The 24,073-nt window shown below is 41.3% G+C and overlaps 1 protein-coding gene and 1 long non-coding RNA gene across 2 annotated transcripts in view; one reads left to right on the top strand and one right to left on the bottom strand.

Moving 5' to 3' along the window:
- NIPAL2 (NIPA like domain containing 2) overlaps positions 1-24,073 on the bottom strand; it is an 82,191-nt gene that overhangs the window by 13,688 nt on the left and 44,430 nt on the right. The window contains exons 3-6 of the mRNA XM_071421533.1: positions 20,414-20,482; positions 14,620-14,791; positions 5,414-5,473; positions 3,343-3,464 (exon numbers count right to left, since the gene is read on the bottom strand). Coding sequence (XP_071277634.1) covers positions 3,343-3,464; positions 5,414-5,473; positions 14,620-14,791; positions 20,414-20,482 — 423 coding nt within the window. The remainder of the gene's footprint in view (positions 1-3,342; positions 3,465-5,413; positions 5,474-14,619; positions 14,792-20,413; positions 20,483-24,073) is intronic.
- Positions 12,310-15,317, top strand: LOC139587324 (uncharacterized). Its single transcript, XR_011678371.1, has 4 exons — positions 12,310-12,507; positions 13,330-13,465; positions 14,537-14,907; positions 14,947-15,317. It is a non-coding gene; the product is annotated as an uncharacterized lncRNA (long non-coding RNA).

Below are 24,073 nucleotides of genomic sequence, written 5' to 3'. Positions count from 1 at the left end.
GTAGTGCCAAGCGCACCAGCTTTGACTGAACCAGGTCATCATAGCTGGCTCTGTCCATCACCCTTCTCTTGGTCCTCATCATTTCATCATCTCTTCTCTTGCTAAAGCTACAATAAAGCTCCACTGTCATCTCCTCCTGCTTAAAAGCAAACCAACCCACCAAGAAGACACATCTGAAAGGAAACAGCCAAGCAAAATGATCAAAAGGACACTGGAGTCCCTGATGACAGCTCTGGAAGGGGTGCACAGGTCTGTGTGCATGGCCACCCCTACCTCCTGGAGAACCCCAAGAGCAGCCATGGTGTAGGGCCAGAGATGGCAGTCCCATGGCCAAACCCAGGGAGATAAATGATGTTTGCTTTTCAGGGCTGCTGTTTAAGTTTACTCAGCTCGGTCAAGTCTCACATGCTAAGCTGGAAATCCAAACAATTAGGTCTCAGTGCTGCCCAGCAGCCTAACTATTCTTCTGTGGTTCTCTGCCACTTGGTGACCGACCTACAGGTCATCTTTAGTCAGAAGACAAGGGAGAGTCTGTGACAATTAAGTTACACTGCAAGCAGAGTCCATGGCTCCCAAAAGGGGCTCACACAGCTGGGGTGCCCCAGCTGCTGATTAAAATTGTTTTCTGAGAACTACCCAAAACAGACCTTAGGTTCATCCCTGATAGTGTGATGTGGTAGTGATAAATATGAAGTCCAGGAATGGGAAGGACATAGATTATATCAGCTTCACATACTCTGTTTAGAGGAAATGAAGGAACTTTACCTGCTTACAATCATCTTTGTTATTGCAACTAATCTCTACTGAGGTCTCCTCAAGCCCACATTTCATCAACATTTTTTAATAATCATGTTTTCCATGTTTCTAAGCTCTACCAGAAGGCACCAAAACAAAATACCACGTTGGCTGCCTCAAATGCTTTTCTGGCATATAGAGGATGGTCTTCTAGGCACTTCAAAAGAAAAGCAGAAGTGTTTTGAACCTGATTTTGCAGAGATTAAATATTAACAACCCAATTCTTACTATGCTTCTGTTTAGGGAAACCTAAGAGCTTCATCTATGATTTATGTCTTCTGTAGAGATTCCAAGTGCACATAAGCAAAAGAGAAAAAAACAAGCTAGGGTAGTCATTCTTGCTCAGACATAATTATGCTACTGCAGAGTCTCAGAAGGTGACTCAAAGTTGTCTTGTGGGAATTAGAGGCTACTCCTGCAGAATATACCAGTGGAGTGCCACATGGGGATGGTTTACCACCCACAGAGAGCATTTGGTACCATTGGAGCTTTGTATTTCTCAGCAGACCACACTTTGGGGCTACTTTTAGAAAGATCATTGGACTGTCTTATACTTCTGTACTGTCTCCTCATTGTATATTTAGACTGGAAATTCTGCAGCTTCTGCTGCACTTTTTTATATCTCAACAGTCAACCTGTGCTAGGCATTTTACAACCAATTTTGAAGAGCTTGTTCCCTGCCCAAAGAGGATGTTTACAGCAGGGTTTGCTTGATCTTCCAGGAGCATACCAGGGTAATCAGGCTGATATCTCAGTCTCTTGTGGAGCCTTTTGCTTGTCCCCTTTCTTTGGTCAGAGGAAGCTCAACACAGATGAATGCACGGAACAGAAGGAACACATAAAGTTTTAAACATTATTGAGTCAAGATTTGCTGTGTATTTGCTCTGTCCTTCCCTACAACCTATGCTATACATGCAGAATTAGATGCTGGCTGAGGTAGGGAAAAGAAATAAAAGAGAAACAAAGTTCAGAGGTTACCTACTACCTCCTCACAATGTCTCCTAAGAAGAATATAGCACAGTCTTCCTACACATTCAATTGTATTCTTGAAAACTTGTCCTGAAATTAAGTTCAAAAAGTCCTCAGGTGGGGAAAAGCCCTCTTCCAGGAACCTGTTGTTTTCAAGAAAATGTGAATGGTATATCACACAGAAATTTCTGGTGTCACTCAGTGTAGATAGGGAGTTTTCTCTCTCCACCATTTCTACATAAACGGGTGAATCAACAATTTAAAATCAGTCTCTAAAATGTCAGGCTCCTTTATCATCTATAAGTGGAACTGCATGGTAGAGGGTGATATTCAGTAGAAAAGAAAGAGCATTGATATCCCTATTTTGAACTCCCTCCTCTTACTCTGCTGATTGCATGGACTTCTTGAAGCTCTAGTAGATGCTGAAGCTATCCTTACCGAGTACCCCAAAACTCTTGGGTATTGCCTTCAAAAGCCTCTCTACTGCCTGATTAAAAGTACATGTTGTGAGTTATACAGCATGAATATTAATTTTTTGCACTGAGCTGAATCAGCATCTTCCAGGATCTTTTAAAGGGCACAAAAAATTGAAAGAGAGTTTAAAATGCACAGCAAATTAAAAGAGAGAATCAACGTGTTTTATGGTAACATGTGATTTGTGCTTAATTAGTAGTTAATGGATAGTTAGATGCATGTAAAGTCTGCAAGTTGGCTAAAAGACTAAGGTCAAACGGTCAAACGGTCAAGTGGCTTCCTAACTAAGATTCCTACTAAGAAAAGCCTGGGCACTAAGACTCTAACTTGGATGAGTCCTTATTCTGGGAAATAGTAACTGCTTCTGAAGCTCCTATATTGCATTTTTACATTCAGCTGGAGGAAAACATTTTCAGCTTTCCAGAGGAAAAGAGGGACAGAAATTCATCCTATTCACTCTGGTCTTGTTCCTAATGGTAATAAAATACATCAAAGAAGATATATGGTGTTTGAAATTTGTTTAAAGATACTTTAACCAAAATGGCATTTTTGTATTTTAATTCTATCTCAGGTTCAGATTAACCTAAGTGCAGTGAAGTAGGGCACCCCTTCATATCTCAGCTCCATACAAAACTCCTTTCAGCCAGGCTTAACAACATGGGAATAAAACAGAGTGATATGAAAGACAAAACGTAGAACCAAGAACATAGATAGCCTAATTTTTAAAAGCACAATTCCACCACATTCCAGAAAAGCCCTGAAACTTATATGTACAGGCAGACAAGGTGGCATGAACACATATACAGGAAATTTAAACAGTACCAATATTCAGGTTTTCCCTGAAGTTCCCCAAATATCAAAATCTTTCCACTCTTGTTAATCCTGCACAACTGTGACTTTCCCCTGACATGAAGTTAAAAGTTATCTTTTGTTGCTGCACATTTTCAGTTTGGATTCAGTAGGATGATGAGGGACTTTCTCTCCTTTGAAAGTCACACAATTTATCTTCAGGAGCAGTTTTTCTACCACTAATTCATATTGCTATAAAAAGCCCAGTAACTCCAGTTTTTCTGAGTAAGGGAGTAGCATGAACCAGATACTCACTGAATATACCAAAAAAGGCCAGCTCACTAAGTAATTCTGCACTTGTCTTGCTGTGAGCTCTTGCGGTACATTTGGAGCAAATATGACCAACAAATATATCCCTGTTATTGTCAGCGTTCCTCCTTTAAAGAAAAGGACACGTTACTTTGGCAATACAGTGCTTGGCAATCATGGTTATACTTGACTTCCATCTGATTAGGAAATAGTTTCTAGAAGAAAATTTAAGTCAATTGAAACAGATCTATACTTAGTCAATTGGATTGCCCTGCATTTGTGGTCTTATCTAATCTAATTTTTACTAAAGGCTCAAAGAATTTTGGAAATGTGAAAAAAAGTTGTCAGTAAAGCCATGTGAATTAGGGTTCCAACTCAACAATGCAATTTCAAGTGTATCACAAAGGAGAATTAATCCTTTGTATTTCCCCAAGGCACAAAGTTCATCACACAAACTTAGCCTAAACTGAAAGGACAAGTTTCCTACTGGTGCAGTCAGCTAGATGACTAACCAGTGTAAATAAACATGACTGTGCCAGTCACTGTGGCCACAGAGATCTGCACAAGCCACCAACCTGCCCTTGAAGCATCAGATGCAACACACATGTGCCACTCCAGTGCTCAAGTGAAGCTGTCATAGGGCCAAGATTCTGGCTGCTCCCTGTTGCATTTGCAGATCTATGAACTGTTTTATAAAAGGATGATTTGTAATAGACTGTTCAGCCACTAGGCTGCCAGGGCCCCATTTCAAGGTCGAACTTGCATTATTATGCTTTTAATAAAAATCTGCAAGTTCTGCCTTGTGGACATCTGCCTGTGACAAACACAGATGTTCGCTGAAGTATCAAGATAGAAGTGAGATAATCCTAAAACCATAAACTGTATTGGATTAAGGAAGATATTAGCTAATCAATTTTTTTTTCAAGTAATCTTTAAAATTCTTGGTAAACCTATAAATCGGTGAGGAATGCAGGGCTCAGGAATACAAAACAAAGCACATCCGGAGGGTTTTGTTGGCACTGCTATCTCAAACAGCTCCCTTGGAAAAGCAGAACTGTGTTATATTTATGTGCTTGCAAAACCATCACCATATTTCCCATCATACAGCTCATTCTTATGGAATGTAGCAACATTGTTAAATCCATCTTGCAAAGTCAAACTCACAGAAATAAAATAAATCAGCTGAACACCAGTTAAAGCAACACACAGTGTTTAAGGCCATAAGGGAAACATGATCAGTGAAGGGAGGGGGGATTTTGAATTTAGCAGCTGAGCTGGCAAACTTGGATTCCAAACCTAAATAAATCGTATATAGTATTCCTGGAACGATACTGAACAGATCTCTCCAACACATTCATGAGAACAGCTGTCCTCACTACAGTTTGGACAATCAAGCCTAGATTTTTGGAACCTACAGAAATATCAGGTGCCCTGCATCAGGTGCACTGTCCCAGTTGAGGTGGCTTGGTGTAGAGCCCAAACCCTGAAACCTTCTTTTCTCTCACTATTGCTGCCTTCAAGGGGAGCAGTCGTGATATGCAAAAAAATCTTGGACACAGGCAAACAGTTGACAGACTTTAACAGTGAAGACCACATTTCCCAGCTGAACACTTGAGAATATGATTATTTGTTTTTTGAAGTGATAAAACTAAAACCAAAGGGAAGTTATCACTTTAAATTGAGCTTGAATTTTTGTGTAATAGCTATGCAGTAGGAAAAAATATCTTATATTTGAATAAGTAACTCAATAACTTCCTTGATTTTATTAATTCTGTGTTGAACTCATAAAGATAATACTAAAGACAACCTCAGAGGCAAAAATAGAAAATGAAAATAAATTTGAGCAATAAGGGCACATAAGGAATGAGTTATGGTTGTAAGAGGATTTGGGAATACAGTCTTTTCCTCATGCATTGAAGATTCTCTTCCTTTTTATCACTTTTTCCCAATTTTGAAAGTATCTGCCTTGAAACACTTGCTTGGGAAGTGGGAGTGTGAAGGTGGGGGGCTGTGTGAGAGTTACAGCTTGCTAAGCATATGGCAGCACACATGTCTAAATTAGCAAATGCTTACTTACCCAATATATCAGCAGTCTTCATGGTCTTCTTTAGGAAAAAGACAGAAATAAATGCACTACCTAGAATAGATATATAAAGACTTTTATATATATACATATATTTGTTAGAATATCAAGTGCTATAGCAAAAACCTGCCTTGGGACAAATTTAAATATATCTCATGGGCATTGTTGTTGCACCATGCCATGATATAAACAGCCAGCAGTCCATTCCTGCAAGCCACCAAAACTCACTTTCTGTAAGATTTCAGATGTATCCAGCAGGCTCTTACGTGGTTGAAAAGATGCAATGCCCTTCTTATTTCCCACACAGGGACACTGCTTAAACTGGTCTGATTCAGTCATATGTGGAAATGTCAGGAAAACTGGGCACTGATCAACCTTACTGTTTCACTGCCCATTTGGCTACCCAGTTACTGTATGGACATGCTCGAGGCAAATTGCATCATAGAGCAATAAAATTCTGCTTCTTTAGTCTTCAATGTATTAGAAGCTTATAAGCAAAGTAACAGCAGTACAATTGAGAAGAGGAAAGCCACTGCAAGAACTTAGTTCACTTAGTATGAACTAAGTGATCATGATGGCTGCAGACAGAGAGGGAGAAAACCCCACACATGTATGGGAGCACTCTCCATGGTCTTTCACAGTGACTTGCGCTGAGGAAGGAGAAAACTGTGAGTCCTAGAAATGATTTCTTGTTTTCTGAGAAACACTTTCTCTCTTTTCTCCTAGTCCTGCCTTCTCAGGATGGGCAGCAGTGGGGGATGAGCAGCAGCAGTGGTTAGGGCACGTTTTGTGGTTAGGGCACGTTTTGTGGTTAGCAGCTCAGTGTGGACATGTGCTGGAGAGGAAAGAAGGGCTTTGAACTTAGGTGGATGAGACTGGGGAGACATGGCTCTATCCCAGCATACAACATCTACCTCTAAAAAGAAGAAAAAGAGGCTGGATAAAAGAGATGAGTAAAGTCCTCTGTGAGAGGTGCATCAGCAATGTTAGATTCATTCAGAAACCTCAAAGGAAGGCTGCTCAGGAGGAACAGTGAAGGAACACATTTAAAAATTCATGGAATGCTGCTACTCTCTACTTCTCTACAGCTTGGTTTATTCTTGAAATAACAGTTCGACATTTTTACAACTATCTTTGCCTCTTTATCTCTATTGTTCTCATGGAAAACTTAATTCGCGGTTAGCTAGTACATGTACTCTAGAAAAATCTAGAGAGGTTCATACCAAGAGGTAAACAGAGAACTGGAATTCAGCATCAGGCCTCTGTTTTCCAGTCAGTAGAAAATCAGAGAGAGCAGAAGTCATAAAATTAAACTGTAGCAAGAGTGATGGGGATCTGTGCACACGAATAAGCACAATAAAAGGATCTTCAACTGAAAATGCCTCACTGAAATTAGGTTGCCTGATATGGTTTTCTTTATTCAATTTTAAAGGGATGACTTTGCTGGAGTGAAGACACTGATGGTATCCAGGCAACACTGGCAATAGAAGAGCTACCTAGGTTTAGAAAAAAGGGACAAAAACTGGTAAAGAAGCAGCAGCATCCAAGATAGTGCAGGAATTAATTACTGCTCTGTCTCCCTGCTCTCACAGCTTTTACAAATCCCACTTCAAACCACTCACCTAGATAGTCTCTGTCACAGCAAAGAGCTGCTGCTTAAAGCACAGATACCTCAGTGATTTTTTTGCTGTTCTTTTTGTTTGTTTGTTTGTTTTGAGTACTCCATGTCTGCACTCTCTGCCTTCAGCAGAGGTCTAGTAAATACAATTCCACTGTTGGCATCCAATTTGGGGTAAGATGAGTTATGCCCAAATGTCAGCTTACAGGGATCACAGCCTCTGAGGCTGGCAGTGGGCACAAGGAGTTGCTGGAATGCAGCCACGCAATGAAACTTGTCCCTCTGCTTTAATAATGCATTCAAATGCAGCAAGCCCTGTCTCCAGAGATAGCTGGTACTGCACCAGAGATCATGAGCTTAACAGAATCTATGTATAATTAATACTCTATGAGGTAGAGCAATATGTAGAGGAATCTAAAAATAGGAGAGGTTTTAAGAACACATATTAGACCATCTGGGAGTAGAGAAAAAGCTGCAGTAGGAAGGGAGGCACAACACCAAGGTGAATGAGACCCAGGAGATACTCTGAACACACAACACAGCTGTCTCTGGGGTAAGCTGCCAATGCTCCAGTTGCACTCAAGTGAAGAAGAAAAGGAAATGGGGTAAATAAAAGAGAATAAGCAGAGAACAGTTGCACAGACCTGATGAGATGCTAGAAGACATACATGACTGATCAGAAGCCTCACAAACTCTGGCTGTTACCTCCAGAACTAAACTTTAGGTAAGTTATGGTAGCATGGCCAAGAGACTGTGATATTTTAATTTGACTTTTGTTAGTTTTCTGGGGTCTAAGCTCCCAGGTTTGACCTGGGATAGTCTTCCACATATACATCCTTCGAGGTAGGCTTGAATCAGATTAAAGCAAAGAATCCCAGAGCTGATTGTTTTGTTGCAGATGGGTCAAGAAGGAGGAGTACAAAAGGAGCCTTGGGAATGCAGGCTGGTGTTTGCCAGTTTTGCCTTCTGCTGGCTTTGCAGCCTTTTCTGGCTGGCAGGACAAATGACAGACATCAAAGTGCTCCCCAGGAGCCCAGTGAGAAATCCACAGCCCTCCCAGCTGCTCTGCTCCTCCTCCTGAGCTCCTTTGTGCTCCCACTCACAACCCTGGGTGCACTCAGTTGCTCAGGACATGAATTCCTCCCAAAGAGGCAGTTTAAGGCCAACACACACTCTCTGCTCTCCTCTCTGCAGGGTGGCCTCCAAGCTGATCCTGCTTTGAGCAGGAGCTTGGGTTAGGCACTTTCTGGGGTTCCTTCCAACCTGAGTTCTCCTAGGACTTGTGGACTCTTTGCAGGAGAGCAAGTGGGCATCCAGAGGCTAATAACCAGGCCTACCAGATATATGAATATAAGCCCTTACTGTATCCCAAATCCAGTTCTTAAATGCAGACCTACTGAAACTCCCCAGACTCTCCTCTCCTTTCCTACCCTCCCTCAGACCACATGTGAGGTGTCTTGCATCTTCCCACCTCTCCTCCTCTCTACCAGTGATGTTCTACCCCCACACTTTCCTCCTAGCCCACTTCCCCTTGATTTCACCCCATCACCACAGTGTAAGTTTAATTCCCTACCACTCAGCCCAAATTTTTCCTTTCCCATGCCAGAGTTCTTTTGCTCTTCCTTCACAGAAACTGTGCTTCCTCCTCCTCCATCACATTATACTGATGTGAGAAATAAATTATTGAACATTTTGTTTAAGTCTGTGAGTGAATAGACTGGGGAACTTGGGCAATTGCTGTGCTGCAAAGTATGAATACATCTTTGCAATGTTTTTTCTTTTTTGTTGTTTGCTTTCTTTTTTAAAAAAGAAACATAGAGACTGAGATCTGTGTCAAAGTGAGGAATAGTTTTCTTCTTGTTGTTTTTTCTTTGTTTTTTTTTTTTTTAATTGGTTAGCAATAGAATACAACAATACCGAAACCCAGACAAAAGAATCGTGTCAAAGCTGGCAGTAGCTTGGGAACAAAACAAGCAATTTATCATTGTTCTGAAGCCTTGCTGGTTTTGAACCACTGGCTTTGGGAATGCAACACATGGACAGCCCCAGGCCTGGATTATCAGCCTTCAAGACATCAAAGCAAAGCCTGGTCATCTGAGAAGACTTGTGTACTTTCGGGTGAATTAGAATATTTTTTTAGCTTTTTCACTAGTTATTAAGGTAAAACTTCCAAAAGTAGGCAGAGATCCAGCTCCCATTCCCAGTGACAATGGTAGCCTGCTAGATGAAGAGAAGGGCAGAAAATCTGTGAGATGATCTGTTAAGGATTAAAATCAGAGAACCAGCACATCCTAAGGTAATCCTTGAGTTTGTTTCATGCCTTGAATGCGTGCTTGTATTAATACCCATAATTTGAGAAATAAATAGGTACTGTAAAATCCTTGTATCTATACAAGAAAGCCTGTCTTAATGCTCATGAAACTCAAATGGAAAATATGATTTGACACTACATCAAAATCATCATGATAAATAAAAACTGTTGGGTGGAAAAGGGGGGAAAGGGTTTGTTCAGGAACTTAATTGTTATCTAAAAATCTTCATCTTCTTATACATCAGCATAAACCAGGCTGGTTTACATTGATTATTGAATGAATATATTAATTATATATTGAATGATCGTATATTCACATATATTGAATAAATGTGCATTCATTGCAGCATGTGAACTTCAGTGTAAATTGAAAAAAATGATAAAAAATTGAGGTTTTTTATGATATGCAATTAAGTGACTTGAGAAAGGGCTGTAATGGTGCTACACATAGCTCAGTCAGCTGCTCATTCTCTTAGGAGAGTGATCATTCACAATTATCTCCATATGTAGGTTTTCTCCAGCACAAATAGAAATAAAGAGCAGTGTGATGTGTGGGTTCTGCCACTAGCAGACAATGAATGGTGAGAATCCAGCTCACAAAATAACTCCTGTGTTTCCTAGACATGAAAGCTGCAGTTATGATTGGGTTGTGTTTGTTTCTTTAAGAAAGGGATAATACACAACAGAAATAAAAGATAGAAAACACATCCTTATTCATGGTATGTATTCTGTGTATTTTGTCCAATCCAGCCATAAAAAACTCAAGTGTGTGTGCATGATTTATTTTTCCTATGCAAAACTATTTCACTATAATTGACTATTGAGCTGTTTTCCTAATAGTCAAGCCATTTATGAATATGATCTTTTTACCTCTTGTTGTTACTGTCTAATTCTACACTAAATAGCTTTTGTAACAACTGTTCATAACAGTTATATACATATATAACTGTTTATAACAGTTAATAACAATATTATTATATTCTTTCTTTTCCTCTTTTCAATTCCCAGATGAGCTTTATGCACTATTTAAAAAGATTAGTGCTCTCCTTATAAATGCAAAGACTGCTTGCACTACTGTCTTCTCCAACAGTTTTCAAAAAAAATCCACAAAATTTCATATTTGCTTTAAATGTTAATTCTCTTAAGCTTAAGAGATTCAGTCAGGCAAAGGCATTTAAATTCACCCATGCAGAAGAACACTTCACCAGTGGTCTGGATGGAATACCAAGAGAAGAGAACTAGATATAATTCAAAGATTATTGCACCTCACTCAGTTTGTACAACAATATTTCACTTTGAGACCAAGCACTTACTCTGTATTATGCAACCTAAGGGTGTGCTTCCATCTAATCAAGCAGTTTAAGTTCACCCAGTTGATTTTGCCCTAAATCATTTGAGCAGTGCTCAAGTTATGAGGATGCAGTTGCTGGCAGTCACATTCCAAGATGTGACCTCAGAATATGCTTTTTATGAACAGACCCTCAGCCTGTCTTCCAAGCTGAAGTGGTTCAGGACCCTCCCAGTACTGAAAACTTGAAGATGCTTCAATCCATCCCCAAACAGAAGCTATTGTGGTCTGCCACAGAGTCAGGAAAATCTGGAGAGACAATGAGTTACACAGTGCAATTCATTGCTGCAGCTCAAATGACACCTGGGAACAAATTCATTACATCTAACTGACTTCTAAAACCCATTCTTAGTTTATATGATGGAGATTAATGCTCCACTGAATACAAAGAAAGACATTACAGATACCTCTTGACAGCTGTCTTGCACACTGAACCTGTAACATTTCTAACATGATCAAAGATTAGTACTGGAAAAGTGGTGAACAAAACATGAAACATTTTTCCCCATCTGAGACACTGCTCAAAAGAGAGACCATTAAAGTGAGCTTAATTCTGGAACCTGCATTATAGGACATACACATTGCAGAGAGAAGGAAAAACTCTGAATATCATTTTTTCTTGCTTTTTCTAGACAAGTACAAATCAAGTATTTTAAAGAAGAGTTTAGTGAATATTTCCTAGATATCATTAGTGACAGAGTCCTCAGAATTCCAAGTTCTTGGGCCACAAAGATGTTACATTACAGTGAGTGGGAAAAATCAATTTCTACAAGAGTATCTGAGAATCTTCCCAAACTATCTCTTTCCTAGGACTGAAGCCCCCCATTGCTGTTTACAAGGAGCATATAAAAATGCAAAGGGATCTTAACAATGTCAGCCTGGGTGGAGCAAGTGTAAAACAACTCCCCACAGAATGGTGAACACTGCAGAGGAAATGGTCTCCAATGCCAATGACTTTTCCTCACCTTTCCCATCCCCAAGTCATTTCTGCAGACAAAAGCAAGATGATGAGCTAAAAACCACTGCAACCTAAAATTACCCAAGCTACGTGAAAAACATGAGTTTTACTTTTTAAGTATAGAAAGTTTCTTAATGATCACATCAAACATGTATTACTCCTCCACTTTTAAATTAAAAATTTACTAATTTCTCCTCTTGAAGAAAACAACTGCTGTCTTCTCGAACTATTTAAAACCCTGAACAGATGTAGAGCTTGCATCATTGCAACCACACAGAGAAATACTTCCACTGTGTAAGAAGAAAAATATATTTTTTTTCTATCTCAAGTCTCAAAAAATATATATTTAAATCTCTTGGCACCATGCCAATTCATGATCTTTGGTGCTCTATTCTTTTTAAAATAAGACACTGGAACAATCCAGCTCAATAGAACGAGGCACAAAGTTTTCAGTATTTAATTGATACCGGGTTAAGTGCAAAATCCAGTTGGATGTAGTTAAATGTGGTGGCAGAGCATAATAGATGTTGGCTCCATCTATTTTAAGATGCTTCCCGTCTCAGAAGTCTGGAGATATATGATGGGTACAGCCCAAATCCATTCTGGGCAGAGACTCCAGTCTGCCTTCTCCTCCTCCAAACCCTGGTTTCCAAGCAAAGGAAACTCCCTGCAAACCCAGAGACCTGCAGAGAATCCCCTGGATGCCTGGACATACTGCAAAGCACATTTCTCCTCAGCACACCATATGTCCTGCATTTCCAATGGCACTGAGAGTCAGCCCTTACCATATGGGACATGTTGACACTGAATTTGGGAACAAAATGCTTCTCAGAAGGTTGGACTTGGGGTTCAGGTATGCATTTGGAGTTTGTTATTAAGTACTTAATTTGTTCATTTAAAAATAATTAATTTATGAAAGACATTCAACAATACCTCAAAAAAACCTGTGAGGTAGACTCTACAAAGGCCACTCCCACCACTTAAAAGTGGTCACAACTTAATGAGAAAACTATTTCTTGATCTTTTAAACTGGAAAACCTGCTGCCTAAACTACCCTTGGCCCAGTTGCTAGCAGATGATGCACACATGACTTGGGCAGTTCGTCATTGCCCTAAATGATGAACTCTTTTAAAATTGAAAGGATGCTCTCTCTCTGGCTTTAATTTCAGAAGACAGGAAAGTATCTTGTAGTAGGAAGTGTTACTGGGAAGTTATTGCTGTAATTGGCTGTCTGCATGATTTTGCTTGCTCTTCTTTAAGGGAATGTTTGCTAGACTAAATAAAATTTCAGATATTTCTATTGTTTGGGCTGTGAAATGGACACTGCCAGCTGATTTATGGGAATGGAATATAAGATATTAAAGTGCTTTCTGGAATCTTACAGAATAAGCGTTCTGGGACAGTTTAAAAAAATAAAATGGGTGAGAATTTTGGTAAGACATAACAGTTAGGAAAATAGTTTCTTGGTATTTATTGTAAGTGAGGGAAGTGTAGAATGAAGGAATCACCAGATGCAACACTTCTTCACTTTTTGCAAAAGCAAAGAAGGAATCAGCTCGGATAAAAATCAACCCTAAATGTGATCTCATCTTTTTCAGTTTAATAAATATTGGGATTTTTCTTCCTACTCACTGCTTTTTGCTTTTTCTTTCTAATTTTCTATAATTTTATTCAGCTTGGACAACAAATGAGATCAGCCAACGCTCTTTGATGTTCAGAGAAGTTCTGACAATGCCTACAATTGTTACAGATAACTACTGCCACCAAAATCACACTGGGATACATCATATTAAGTTACACTTTCATCTCAGGTAATATGTCATTCCTTTCTTTGAGAACTCTTTCCTACTATGATGAACTAACATGGTTTTATATCTGAAATTCTGCAATAGAATTTAGCATTGAAGGTTGCAGTAAATTGCCTGCAGTTTCCTTTTCCCTCTCTCTCTGCTAAATTGCACCTACATATTGTGAGCTGCTTCATTCCCTTACAGCTAAGCAGTCCACTGGGAAGGTATTTCATCTTTTCTACCTTCCCATGGAGAGTCACTCACTGCAGTGTCACTTCCAAGCATGTAACTGGTAGCTGGAGACCATGCAATGTAATCACTTGCCAATAGCAAGTAAATGAGCTCCAGCATATTCAGAACTGTTGAGATCTCTCAGTCCTGGATGATTCAGCTGTGGATGTGAAGTGACCAGGTTAAGGGATGTAGCTGCACCCTCTATTCCTGTTTTTACAGCTTCTGTGCAATATTGCTCTGTCTACCCTGCTTTACACTAGCACAACATAAGGACATATTTTCAAATGTGTGTTACTTTGTCAAAGAAACAGACATCTCATACCTGAGCACCTTAATAACAAAAACCCCTACATGAAGTAAAGAGTGAGATCCTGTCACTTCAGCTAAAGTGCAATTAATCTGTACATAAAGGAACAAATGAACATGTTTAATAATGTCCATAAATGTACTTAACATTTCTGGAAATTTCTAGGCCCTTTTTGTCACACATTGAAGAGTGTCAAGCAAGTTTGCCCACATCAACATGAATCATGGTGAACAGGCATCAGAAACTACTTGGTGTGATGGTAACACAGAAAATGTGCTGTAGGTACTCAGGATCAGAGCACAGTTCTGAGCATGCAGCAGGATGCCAGTTCCCCTCTTTGGGAGCTTGCAGAACTGGCAACCCTTACAGCACTGGGCAGGAGCTAGCAGAGCACAGTGACACAAAAGACAAAACCATGGAAAAAGAAATATATTAGAAGAGTCTTTGATTTAAGTAGACAGTTTTTGTCAAACTGTCAGCTCATGTAGTTATATGAATAATTTCTTTTCAAACCATGACATTAACATTTTCCTCTTGTGTTCCTGCTGCAGTTTCTGTGGTATCATTCCTCTAGCCAGAAGCAAGCAGCTAGAGTGAAGCACATACCCGAGCAAGAAATGGCAAATGGTCTCACCTATAACAGAAACAGATCCCAGTGGAGCCACCAGAGCGATGGGGGCGAGGGCATAGGCTGTGAAAGTGCCCAGCTCTGCCAGCCCCAGGAGGGCAATGCCACAGCACCACAGCTTGCTCCTGTAGCACGGCTTCGGCTCTGCCTGGCAAACCAGCCGGAGGTGAGCGCATTTCTAGAAAAGGAATTATCAGGAACAGGCATGAATAGAAAAACTTCCATTGTGTTCTTATGTCTGACAAAAGTGGCATAATTAGGGGGCTGTCAACTTCAAGTTCCAGGTGCATCAAGGTTTTCTTTTTAAACGTGACTTTGAGCTTGTTGATCAAGGTTTTCTTTTTAAACGTGACTTTGAGCTTGTTGCTGCAGAGCTTTGTGTTAACTTGGTGCTGCTTCAGATGCGCTTTCTTAGCCGTGGTGGAAAGGGCTGAAAAATTAGGCCTCTGAATAAACCTGAAAAATGCTAAGTGAATACTAGCTAGTGCTTCCTAGGTATCACTGCACACATCTGCTCCTGTCTCAAAGCAAAGCTCAGCAGTTGTGCTCTGAATCTGGAAACACTCAAAGGCAGGAGACAGGGCAGAATCAGAACTGTGGCAACAAACTGGGACAGGGGGAACAGACAACAGGGTGTTCCTGTCTGTGAAACCTATCCTCACCACAAATATACTTTCAAAATGAAAAAGGTGGCACTTAGTCACACCTTCTGTAGGGAGGACTCTAAATTAATTAAATAGAATTTATGATTTGGCTACAGTCTCCTGTTTGACCTTAGAAGGAGATCAGAAGTAAAACATTATTTTCTAAAGAAAAAACAGTTGGCACAGGTATAACATATACTCAAGTAATACTTCATCAACACTTCCTGTTACATGACGAAGGTATCATTGGCACAAGTTGTTTTTTCTCTGGCTTGTACAGCAAGAACATGTATATAGCAAGACAATTTGTCTTTGATCACACTGATCCTCTGAAACAGAGTCCAGGCAGTCTCCATCAAGAAACTGTCATAACTGGGAATGATGCAATGTTTACCAAATTAATTCTGCAGATTATATTTTCCTTTTTCAAATTACTCTCCAGCCTTTCTGCACATGGATCAAAAAAGGTGGAAATCAAATGATACAGTTATTACAGTACAAATGGTGGTAAAAGAAATTTTTTTTTTCTCCATCACTTGATATTTGATTTTAGAAGTCTCCCTGCAGAGCCCAGGGAGGTTGTAAAGGATTTTCCTCATACTCCCATCTTTCTCTGTAGGTTACTTGACAAAGCATGGGACAAAGAGCAATGTCTGTAATAGCCCATAGTCTTCGTCAGTGCTCTTGTTGAGAAGATGTAGCACATTGTTGCAGCTTTGTGCTGTGGAACGTGTTCAGGGGATGAAATTCTAGGAGAAAGTTTAGCCTTCCAAGAAGAAAAAGAGCAAAAGGAAATCAAACTTGTGCCACCCATCCAAAATGGATTTTCCATTTTTATAAACAAAGAAACAAAAAAACCCCAATAAAGATACAAATTAAATTAATAGTAAATAATACTAAATTATTTAATAGTAAATAATACTAAATTATTATTCAAGAATCCGAGTTTCTGCCAAAAATTAAATAGGACAAATTCTTAACTGAATCTTGAGGGGTATTTTCACCCCAGATTCTTGTAGGATTAACTTTTGAAGACACAGTGAGATTGAAAAGGTGTGCAGCAAACACAGGAAGGTGAGCTCAGCAACTCCCCTACAGCCTTCTTTCTCCAGATGTCTGTCTTTGCACAGTGATGTGTGCAAATGGTATTTAGGTGGAGGCTGTTTATAACTCAGCTGAAATTGCAAATGATGAGCTGTTCTTTAGTAGACAACCTGCTAGAGGGAAGAGAAACAGGATAATGGACTACATGGTCAGAAAGGGACAGAACAAGAAAATTTGGCCTGTCCAGTTAATAGGATGTGAAAATAAATGTTGAGATCTAGGGAAAGTCGTTATTCATATTTAGAAGATATTGTTACTAAATGGAGAAAAACCCAATTTAAAGGATAAAAATAATCAGTTTAATTTTTCTGTCATATGGCAATGAGAACCATTGGGTTTCCCTAATCAACATTTAAAAAGATGATAGTTCAAATCCAGTAAGGGCTGTTATGATTACAAGTCAATGGAAGTATGCTTGTATGCCTTGGTACATCCCCTTGCAAAGCATCTACTTTGGCACCCAGTACCCTCAGCAGACAAAAGATATGAACTCTGAACAACCTCATTATTATGGCCAGACTTAATTTCCACTTCACCTTCACTTTTCTTCACTTCACCTTTACCTTTCCACTTCAACTTCAGAGGTTTTCCTAGAGTCCTAGCACTGTCACCACCTATAGGCTGGAATTTCTGTTGGAAAGGCAGCAGTCATCTCAACTTGCCTACCTCCTCTGGCTAAACAGGTTTCTTTCTGTGGGATTCTCCAGCTAATGATGTTTAAATAGAAAGGAATCACTGAAGAACTGTGGTGGTTTGACAGGAAATAGGTTTTCTGGGATGCTGTGGTCAGGCCAATGGGTGCTCAGATTTTAATATTGGCACCTAATGTGGCCATTGGGACATTGGATCTGCCTCTCAGAACATGGGGTTAAAGCAGGACTCTGCGCTGGAGGCTCTCTTGGGTTCCAGTCAGTGAAAGGTTCAGAGCTCCCCTGCCCGGCTGTGGGCTGGGCGGGGCAGGGGCAGCCATGGGGCCGGGTGAGGTAGGCCCAGGGGCAGCCATGGGGCCGGGTGAGGTAGGCCCAGGGGCAGCCATGGGGCCGGGTGAGGTAGGCCGGGCCTGGACAGAAGGGAGGGGAAGGCCCCTGCAGGATGGAAGGGTGGAGGAGCACTGAGAGGCCCCTGCAGGATGGAAGGGTGGAGGAGCACGGAGAGGCATCGGGCAGCCACCCCCCACCCCAGGAGAGACAGAGAGAGAGCCTATGCCTGTGCTTGAGCCACCTTGAAATTCAATAGCGGCCGGCCAAGAAGCAGAAGGGGGGTGCAGCGAGAAGGTGCCCGGCTGGGCAGTGTGGGAGTTCTGGACAGACAGAGCCTCCCATTTTTAACCCTTTTCTTGGATGATAGAAACCTTACAAATGCTAATCCTCCTGGAGCTGAATGAGAAGAGAGATAGAGATGAGACAAGAGGAAATGGGCCATGAGAGAAATAGGGAAGAACTCAGGTGGAAGAGATGATGGAGTAGATTATGCTGGACTCTTTTTGTGTAGCCATGGACAGAGCCATGTTTCCTTGTGATACAGGGACTGCATTCTAGGGGGAGGCAATGCCTCAGGACTAAGAGGGTTTGGTGTGGGTACCCCTCGGCCCTGGGGGTGAAAAATATGGGGGGGACAGATGTCCCAAAGTTGAGACTGTGCCTTTTTAGAGTGGGACGAAGCATCCTTAAAAGTCGACCCTAGAAGCAGCTCTGGTCCGTGTTCAGTGGTGAGAGCACTGGACATGAAAGGAAGAGGTCACCATTGGCACAAGAAGGACTCCTTCTCCTCTTGATGAACTGAGGATTGAGTGTTCTGAAGGGTGGTGCCGGACCGAGAGTCAGTTATTTGGGGGATGTATTGGGAATTTGGTGGGGAGGAGGAGGAGATGTATTTGTGAAGTTTTCATTTTCCTTGTATGTTTCTTTTTTTTTTCCCTTTCATTTGTAGTTTAGTTAATAATTTTTTTTTTCCCTAATGGGAGCCTGCTTTGCTTATTCCTGATCACATCTCACAGGAGAAACCAGGGAGAGGGTATTCTCATAGGGGCACTGGCATTGTGCCAGTGTGAAACCATGACAAGAACCTTCTAGCTTTAATAAATCGGGTTACTATGAACAGAAACTTTCATATTCCACAACTTTCTGTTTCATTCTTTACAGAAAAAGCAAGAAGTAGCTTTATATGAGACCAGCACAACTTCTAAAATACTAGCTAGCAAAAATACTTCTTCTGAACAATTTACACAACAATGTCTTCTGTGCTTTAAAAACTTCTGTTAGAAGACCTCAAAATGCAACTAAGCCTACAAGATACAGACTATAATGAAAAATGTAACTTTCTACTGAGTATGTATTCTAATTATTAAAACAGAAAGTATTTTATAATTGACATCCTACAATGTTTTACCACAGTTGTAAGGACAACACCTTCCTTTACTTTTATGATTTAAATAGTGTTTACTCAGATTATTTTATCTTAATTGCAGAAGAAGAACTAAATTGGCCAAAGTTGTTTTGGGGTCCAATATTGTCAAAACCTGTATGTCTGTATGCATTTATGGAACAAGTCCTGAAGGAGATGACTCAGAAAGGTGCCCTCCTTGATCTGCTGCCTGTTAGCTCTCGTGGGTGACATGGTGACTGGTGCCATCTTGGCCACAGAGACCACGAAATAATCAAGCTTAAAATCCTTATTGACAGGAGGAAAAGTACAGCAAAACCTCAGCTCTGGACATGAGGAGAGCAGACTTCAGGCTGTTCAGGGACCTAGTTAGAAAAGTCCCCTGGGAAATGTTTCAGTAGTGCTGGGGTCTGTCAGTGCTGGTCACTTTTTAAACGTCACCTCCTAAGGGCACAGGAGCAGCAATTCCCCAGTGTCAGAAGTCAAGCAGAAGGCTGGTTTGGTGAACAGGGATCTTCTTTTGGGTCTAAGGCAAAAAAGGAAGGTGTGTGCCCTGTGGAAGCAAGGTCAGGTGACCTGGAAGAATAAGAGATGCAGCTTGCCATGTTAGGGAAAAACTTCTTGTGGCCAAAGCTCAACTTGAAGACAGACAGAAATGTGCAGGACAATAAAAATAGATTTTTCAGATATTTAATATCAAAAGGCAGCATAGAAATAACATCAGCCTGTTACAGGATGTGGATGGGCACCTCACAAACAGGGACATGGACAAGGCAGAGGTGTTTAATGCATCCTTTGCCTCTGTCTTCAACACAGATGATGGACCAAGGGGGTCTCAGTGGTCTGAGCTGGAGGACCATGGCTATCAGAATGATCAAATCCCAGGTGGTTCTGAACTTGTACTGCTCCAGCTGGATCCCTACAAATCTATAGGGCCTGATGGGATTAATCCAAGAATCCTCAAAGAACTAGCTGGTGTCATTGAAAAATCTCTCTTGATTTTGATTTCTCAGCTGACTAGAAGATGGTGAACATTGTCCCAGTTTTCAAGAAGGGCAAGAAGGAGAACCCTGAAAAATTCCTGTCAGTCAGACAGGAATCAGAATTGAGACCTGTCAGTCTCAATTCAGTGCCACTAAAATAATGGAAAAGTTTATTTTGGGAGGTATTGAGAAACACCTTGACATCAACACAGTCATTGGTCACAGCCAGCACAGCTTCACGAGGAGAAAGTTCTGCTTATCAAACCTGACTTCCTTCTGTAACAGGGTAACCCACCTCACTGATCTAGGAAAGCCAGTTAATGTAATCTTTTTGGACTTCAGCAAAGCTTTTGATACGGTCTCTTACAGTACCCTTCCTTAATCCCAGGTTCAGTGGGACCACAAGTGACTCACAACTGGTGTTTCTTTCTGGCACATTGAAAGGAGGAGGAGTTATGAATATTTCTTCTATTCCTGTATGACAATCACAGCACAGAACAGGCTGAGAGCTCCCAACAACTCCCATCTCCCAGCAATTATAGCAGGGCACTGCTAGATTATAGTTAATGAAAGAGAGAAGGTTTAATAAATGCCACAAAAGTTGCACTTTGAACTTCATCAAAACCAAACTGCAATGTAAGTACTTGCTAAACATAAACAACTCTGAATAAAGAGACCATATCATACCTGTATATTCAAAGAGACACTGATGAGAAAATTTGAAGCAGCAGCAAGTAAAACTCCAAACAGCTGAGTCTGCAAATCACAAGGCAAAGAAATACAAAAATACTTATTAGTTTAAGAAGAACAATATAATGGTGGTTTTCTGATAGCACATCATGGCCCAATCCAAACCAAATTATTGTACTTCTCAGTCACTGAGTTCATGCTGCAGTGAGTAAAGTGGTAAGGAATACCTTCTGCATAGTTGACTAGGGCTTAAGTAATAAACAAGTGGGAATGGAAAGGCATGCTGGTTTTGCTGTCCTTCAGTAGAAAACCTTCTTAAATCTCATGAAAGACAAAACTAGGCAGTTGAAAACCACAAACAGGGTTTTTCCCCCAAAAAAGGACCTAGTTTTCTACATTATCCAGAAGGAGAACCATCAGCAATCAAACCATTCCTACCAGAACACAATTATCTTACGTGTTAACATATCCACTATTTGACAGGGCAGCCAGGAACGTAGGTGTCCTGAAAGTGTCTTTAATGTATTGTGTTGTTTCATTAAAAAATTTCCTAATCAGACTGTCTAAATTTCACTAAGATTTGCAAGCTTTCTATGAAGCCAAGAAATTAAAAACACTCAAGCAGGATTCATTATTTTGGAAAGAAGTTGTTTAAAGATGCCATTTCAGCAAGGTCAAACAACATGTACTTGACAGAGCTCCCTGTCCACTGTCAAAATGTTCCAACACATTGCAAGCCATCCTAAGTGTATTAAAAACCCATTCAAGGTCACTTCTATAGTGCTGTGAGGATCCCCATTAGCTGGTAGAGAAGACAAACATAACCATCAGTTTTTATAAACAAGGTCATGGTAATATAACCCAGCATAACGACTGTTTCCAGGCTGTAAAGCAGCATCCAACTCTGTGCTTACAGCCTCATGTTTCATGATACTTACCCAAAAGGTCCCTGGGCAGCTCTGAACAGGCAGCCCCAGAGACTGCTACCCTTCAACATTTATAAAGAGCAACATGATCTTCCAAAAGCACTTGGAGGGGGGATTGTTGTTGTGGTTAGATAGTTCCCAGACTAAGCAAAAGCATCCCCAAAAGTGTGAAGAAACAACAGCCTTATTACAAATCAAATATAATATTTAAGCCAAGCAGCAGAACCCAACTGTTTCCAGCCCCTCTGTTTCTGTAGTGGCTTGGAGCTGGCAGGAGAAGCCGACAACAGAACTGCTCTGAGAGAAGGGCTTGGCTGCCTGCCAGGTGTCACCAAGACATGACTGATGGGTCCAAAGGGATTCAGGGACAAGAAAGCAGCAAGGGAGTGCTGCTAACTATTACAGCATCAGTGCCATAGCTTGCATACAAGAAGCATCCAGTGAGAAGCATTACTCAAGATTTTAGCCCATAGCCTCTGATGCATGGCCACTGGAGGTCCTTCCCCTCTTGCATCCTCTCCCTGGGATCCCCCAGTGGGATCCAGCAGCATGTTCTGGGCTCTCACACACACACTGTGTTCTTCTTGCTCTGGGAACACCCCTCCCTGGAGCCTGGGACACCTCAGCACAGAGGTCCCTGCAGAGATCAGCACCCACTGTTACAGGGACACACAGCCTCCTTCCACTCTGGGGAAATGCTGCCACATGGACACCACCCTCTGCAGAAGCACAGGGGATGGGTTTTCCTTCCTTATGCCTTAATGCTGTAGCATCAAATCCTGAGCACTGATCTTGCCCAAAGTTTGACCACTTCATCCTGCCCACACAGCAGCTTCAAAAAACAGCAACTAAATCAAAACTGTTTTCTAGCTACTGAAGATTTGTACTTTTTAAATGACAACATGCTCCCTTGTGAGGAGGTGGAGAAGTGGCCTTGTCAGCCTTGTCGTGAAGTGTTTAAGAAAAAGGAGACAGAAGGGAATAGAAAACAGAATCTGCCCCCTCATTTACCCCATCATTTTACTGCACTTACATTAGTAATTGTAACAAATCCCCACTACTCCCAGCTGAGAACTCAGTCTCTCTGTGGCTCTTGTTGTTCCAGAGGCTGATCCTATCGTTATGGCTGCATCTCTGGATGCAACCCCTTGCAGCTCCTTCCTCCCAGTATTCAGCTGGGGGTCACAAACCTTGCACAGGACTCAGTAGGCAACCAACACACCACAGAGAAAACACCATTGATGTGAAGCCAGACCACAAGAGGGTCTCCATCCAGCTCTTGAATGCAGCTGGTGAGCAGAGGATGAGGTCATGTGTTCCATTGGTCATCTAAAATAATGTGCTAAATCAGATCCATGTGTGGGTACTGATGATGACCTGAGTGTGTGCCTCTAGAGGCTGTGAATCAAATCTCCAGCAGTGGGTTTTCCAATGCCCTGCATCCTGGGTGTCCTCCCCAGAACAGCAACTGCTTTTGCACCACAGTGGTTGCTTCACCAGGTACCTGAGAGCTTGGCTCAGATATCACTGTGGGACGCATAAGATTTCTATCACAATGACCTGCCTGTGTCTGAACAGAAACAATCTTACAAAGGTCAATTCTCTTGGAAAAACACAGAATGGTTTGGGTTGGAAGGGAGCTTAAATATAATTTAATTCCAACCTCTCTGCCACGGGCAAGGACACCTTCTACCATGCTGGTGAAAGCCCCATCCAGCCTTGAACATTTCCAGGAATGGAGCATCCACAATTTCTCTGTGCAAACTTTTCCAGTGCCTCACCACCTCATTGTGAAAAGCTTCTTCCTTGTATCTAGTCTAAATCTACCAACTTTCAGCTTAAAATCCTTATCCTGTGACACTCCTCTGTGCCCAACTTAAGCAACCTCCTGGTTTGCACCCAAGGAAAAGCAGTGCACATGTACAGGCAGCAGGCCGGGCTCAAACCTCACCCCCATGGCTCAGGTCACCTTATGGCAGTGACCACATGTTTCACCTGAGCATTGCTGTTGGCATATATACTGCAGGGCCTGCTCCAGGCTGACAGGGGCTCCTGAGCTCTGCTCAGCATGGGGATAGCACCATGCTTCCAAAGGCAGGGCTGGACACACCCCTGAAGATTGAGAGCAGAGCACAATGCCCTAAGGAGGTCAAACATCACATGGATCCATTCAGGGAGATGAGATGAAAGCACAGCAACACCCTGCAGCTACAGCATGGCAAAACTGTCTCATGTGGGTTCATACCCACATGTGCTTATATTAAATTAAAAAATGGGGGGAAATGCAGTAAAGAGGAAAATTACATTGCAAACATCTCAAATCAGAGTGAATCAAATCAGCAGGCAATTTTTAATGAACCAGGGTTACCACATACAGCAGCACTCAGAGGAGAAAAAGCATATCTCAGGCTAGGAAAACCATTCATGAAAGACAACCTGCAACTGAAGACAGATCACAAAATTGCTGTACTGCCCTGAAAGCCACCAGAGCCCTTCTGTTCCCATCTTATCATGTGAAAGGCTTCATTATTTGTGCAGTGTCTGCCATTTAATGTCCTTCAGAGGCTAAAGGACTGGTGGAACAGCCAGTTTAATAAGTAATAAACATGATATTCTCTGAGTTTCCAGTTGTGATATCCAGTTGTGATATCATCCACAGCACTGCAGAGCTTCCCACACATAAGTCTCAAGACAAACCTCAGTTGGGGAATTCAGTTGCAGACACAACTTC

Source organism: Agelaius tricolor, unplaced genomic scaffold (genome assembly GCF_023055355.1).
Source record: "Agelaius tricolor isolate 1412-34295 unplaced genomic scaffold, bAgeTri1.0.p SCAF_2, whole genome shotgun sequence".
NCBI classification, from domain to species: Eukaryota; Metazoa; Chordata; class Aves; order Passeriformes; family Icteridae; genus Agelaius; species Agelaius tricolor.
Note: the sequence above shows the minus strand (reverse complement) of the source record. Positions and strands in the feature narration are given on the sequence as shown.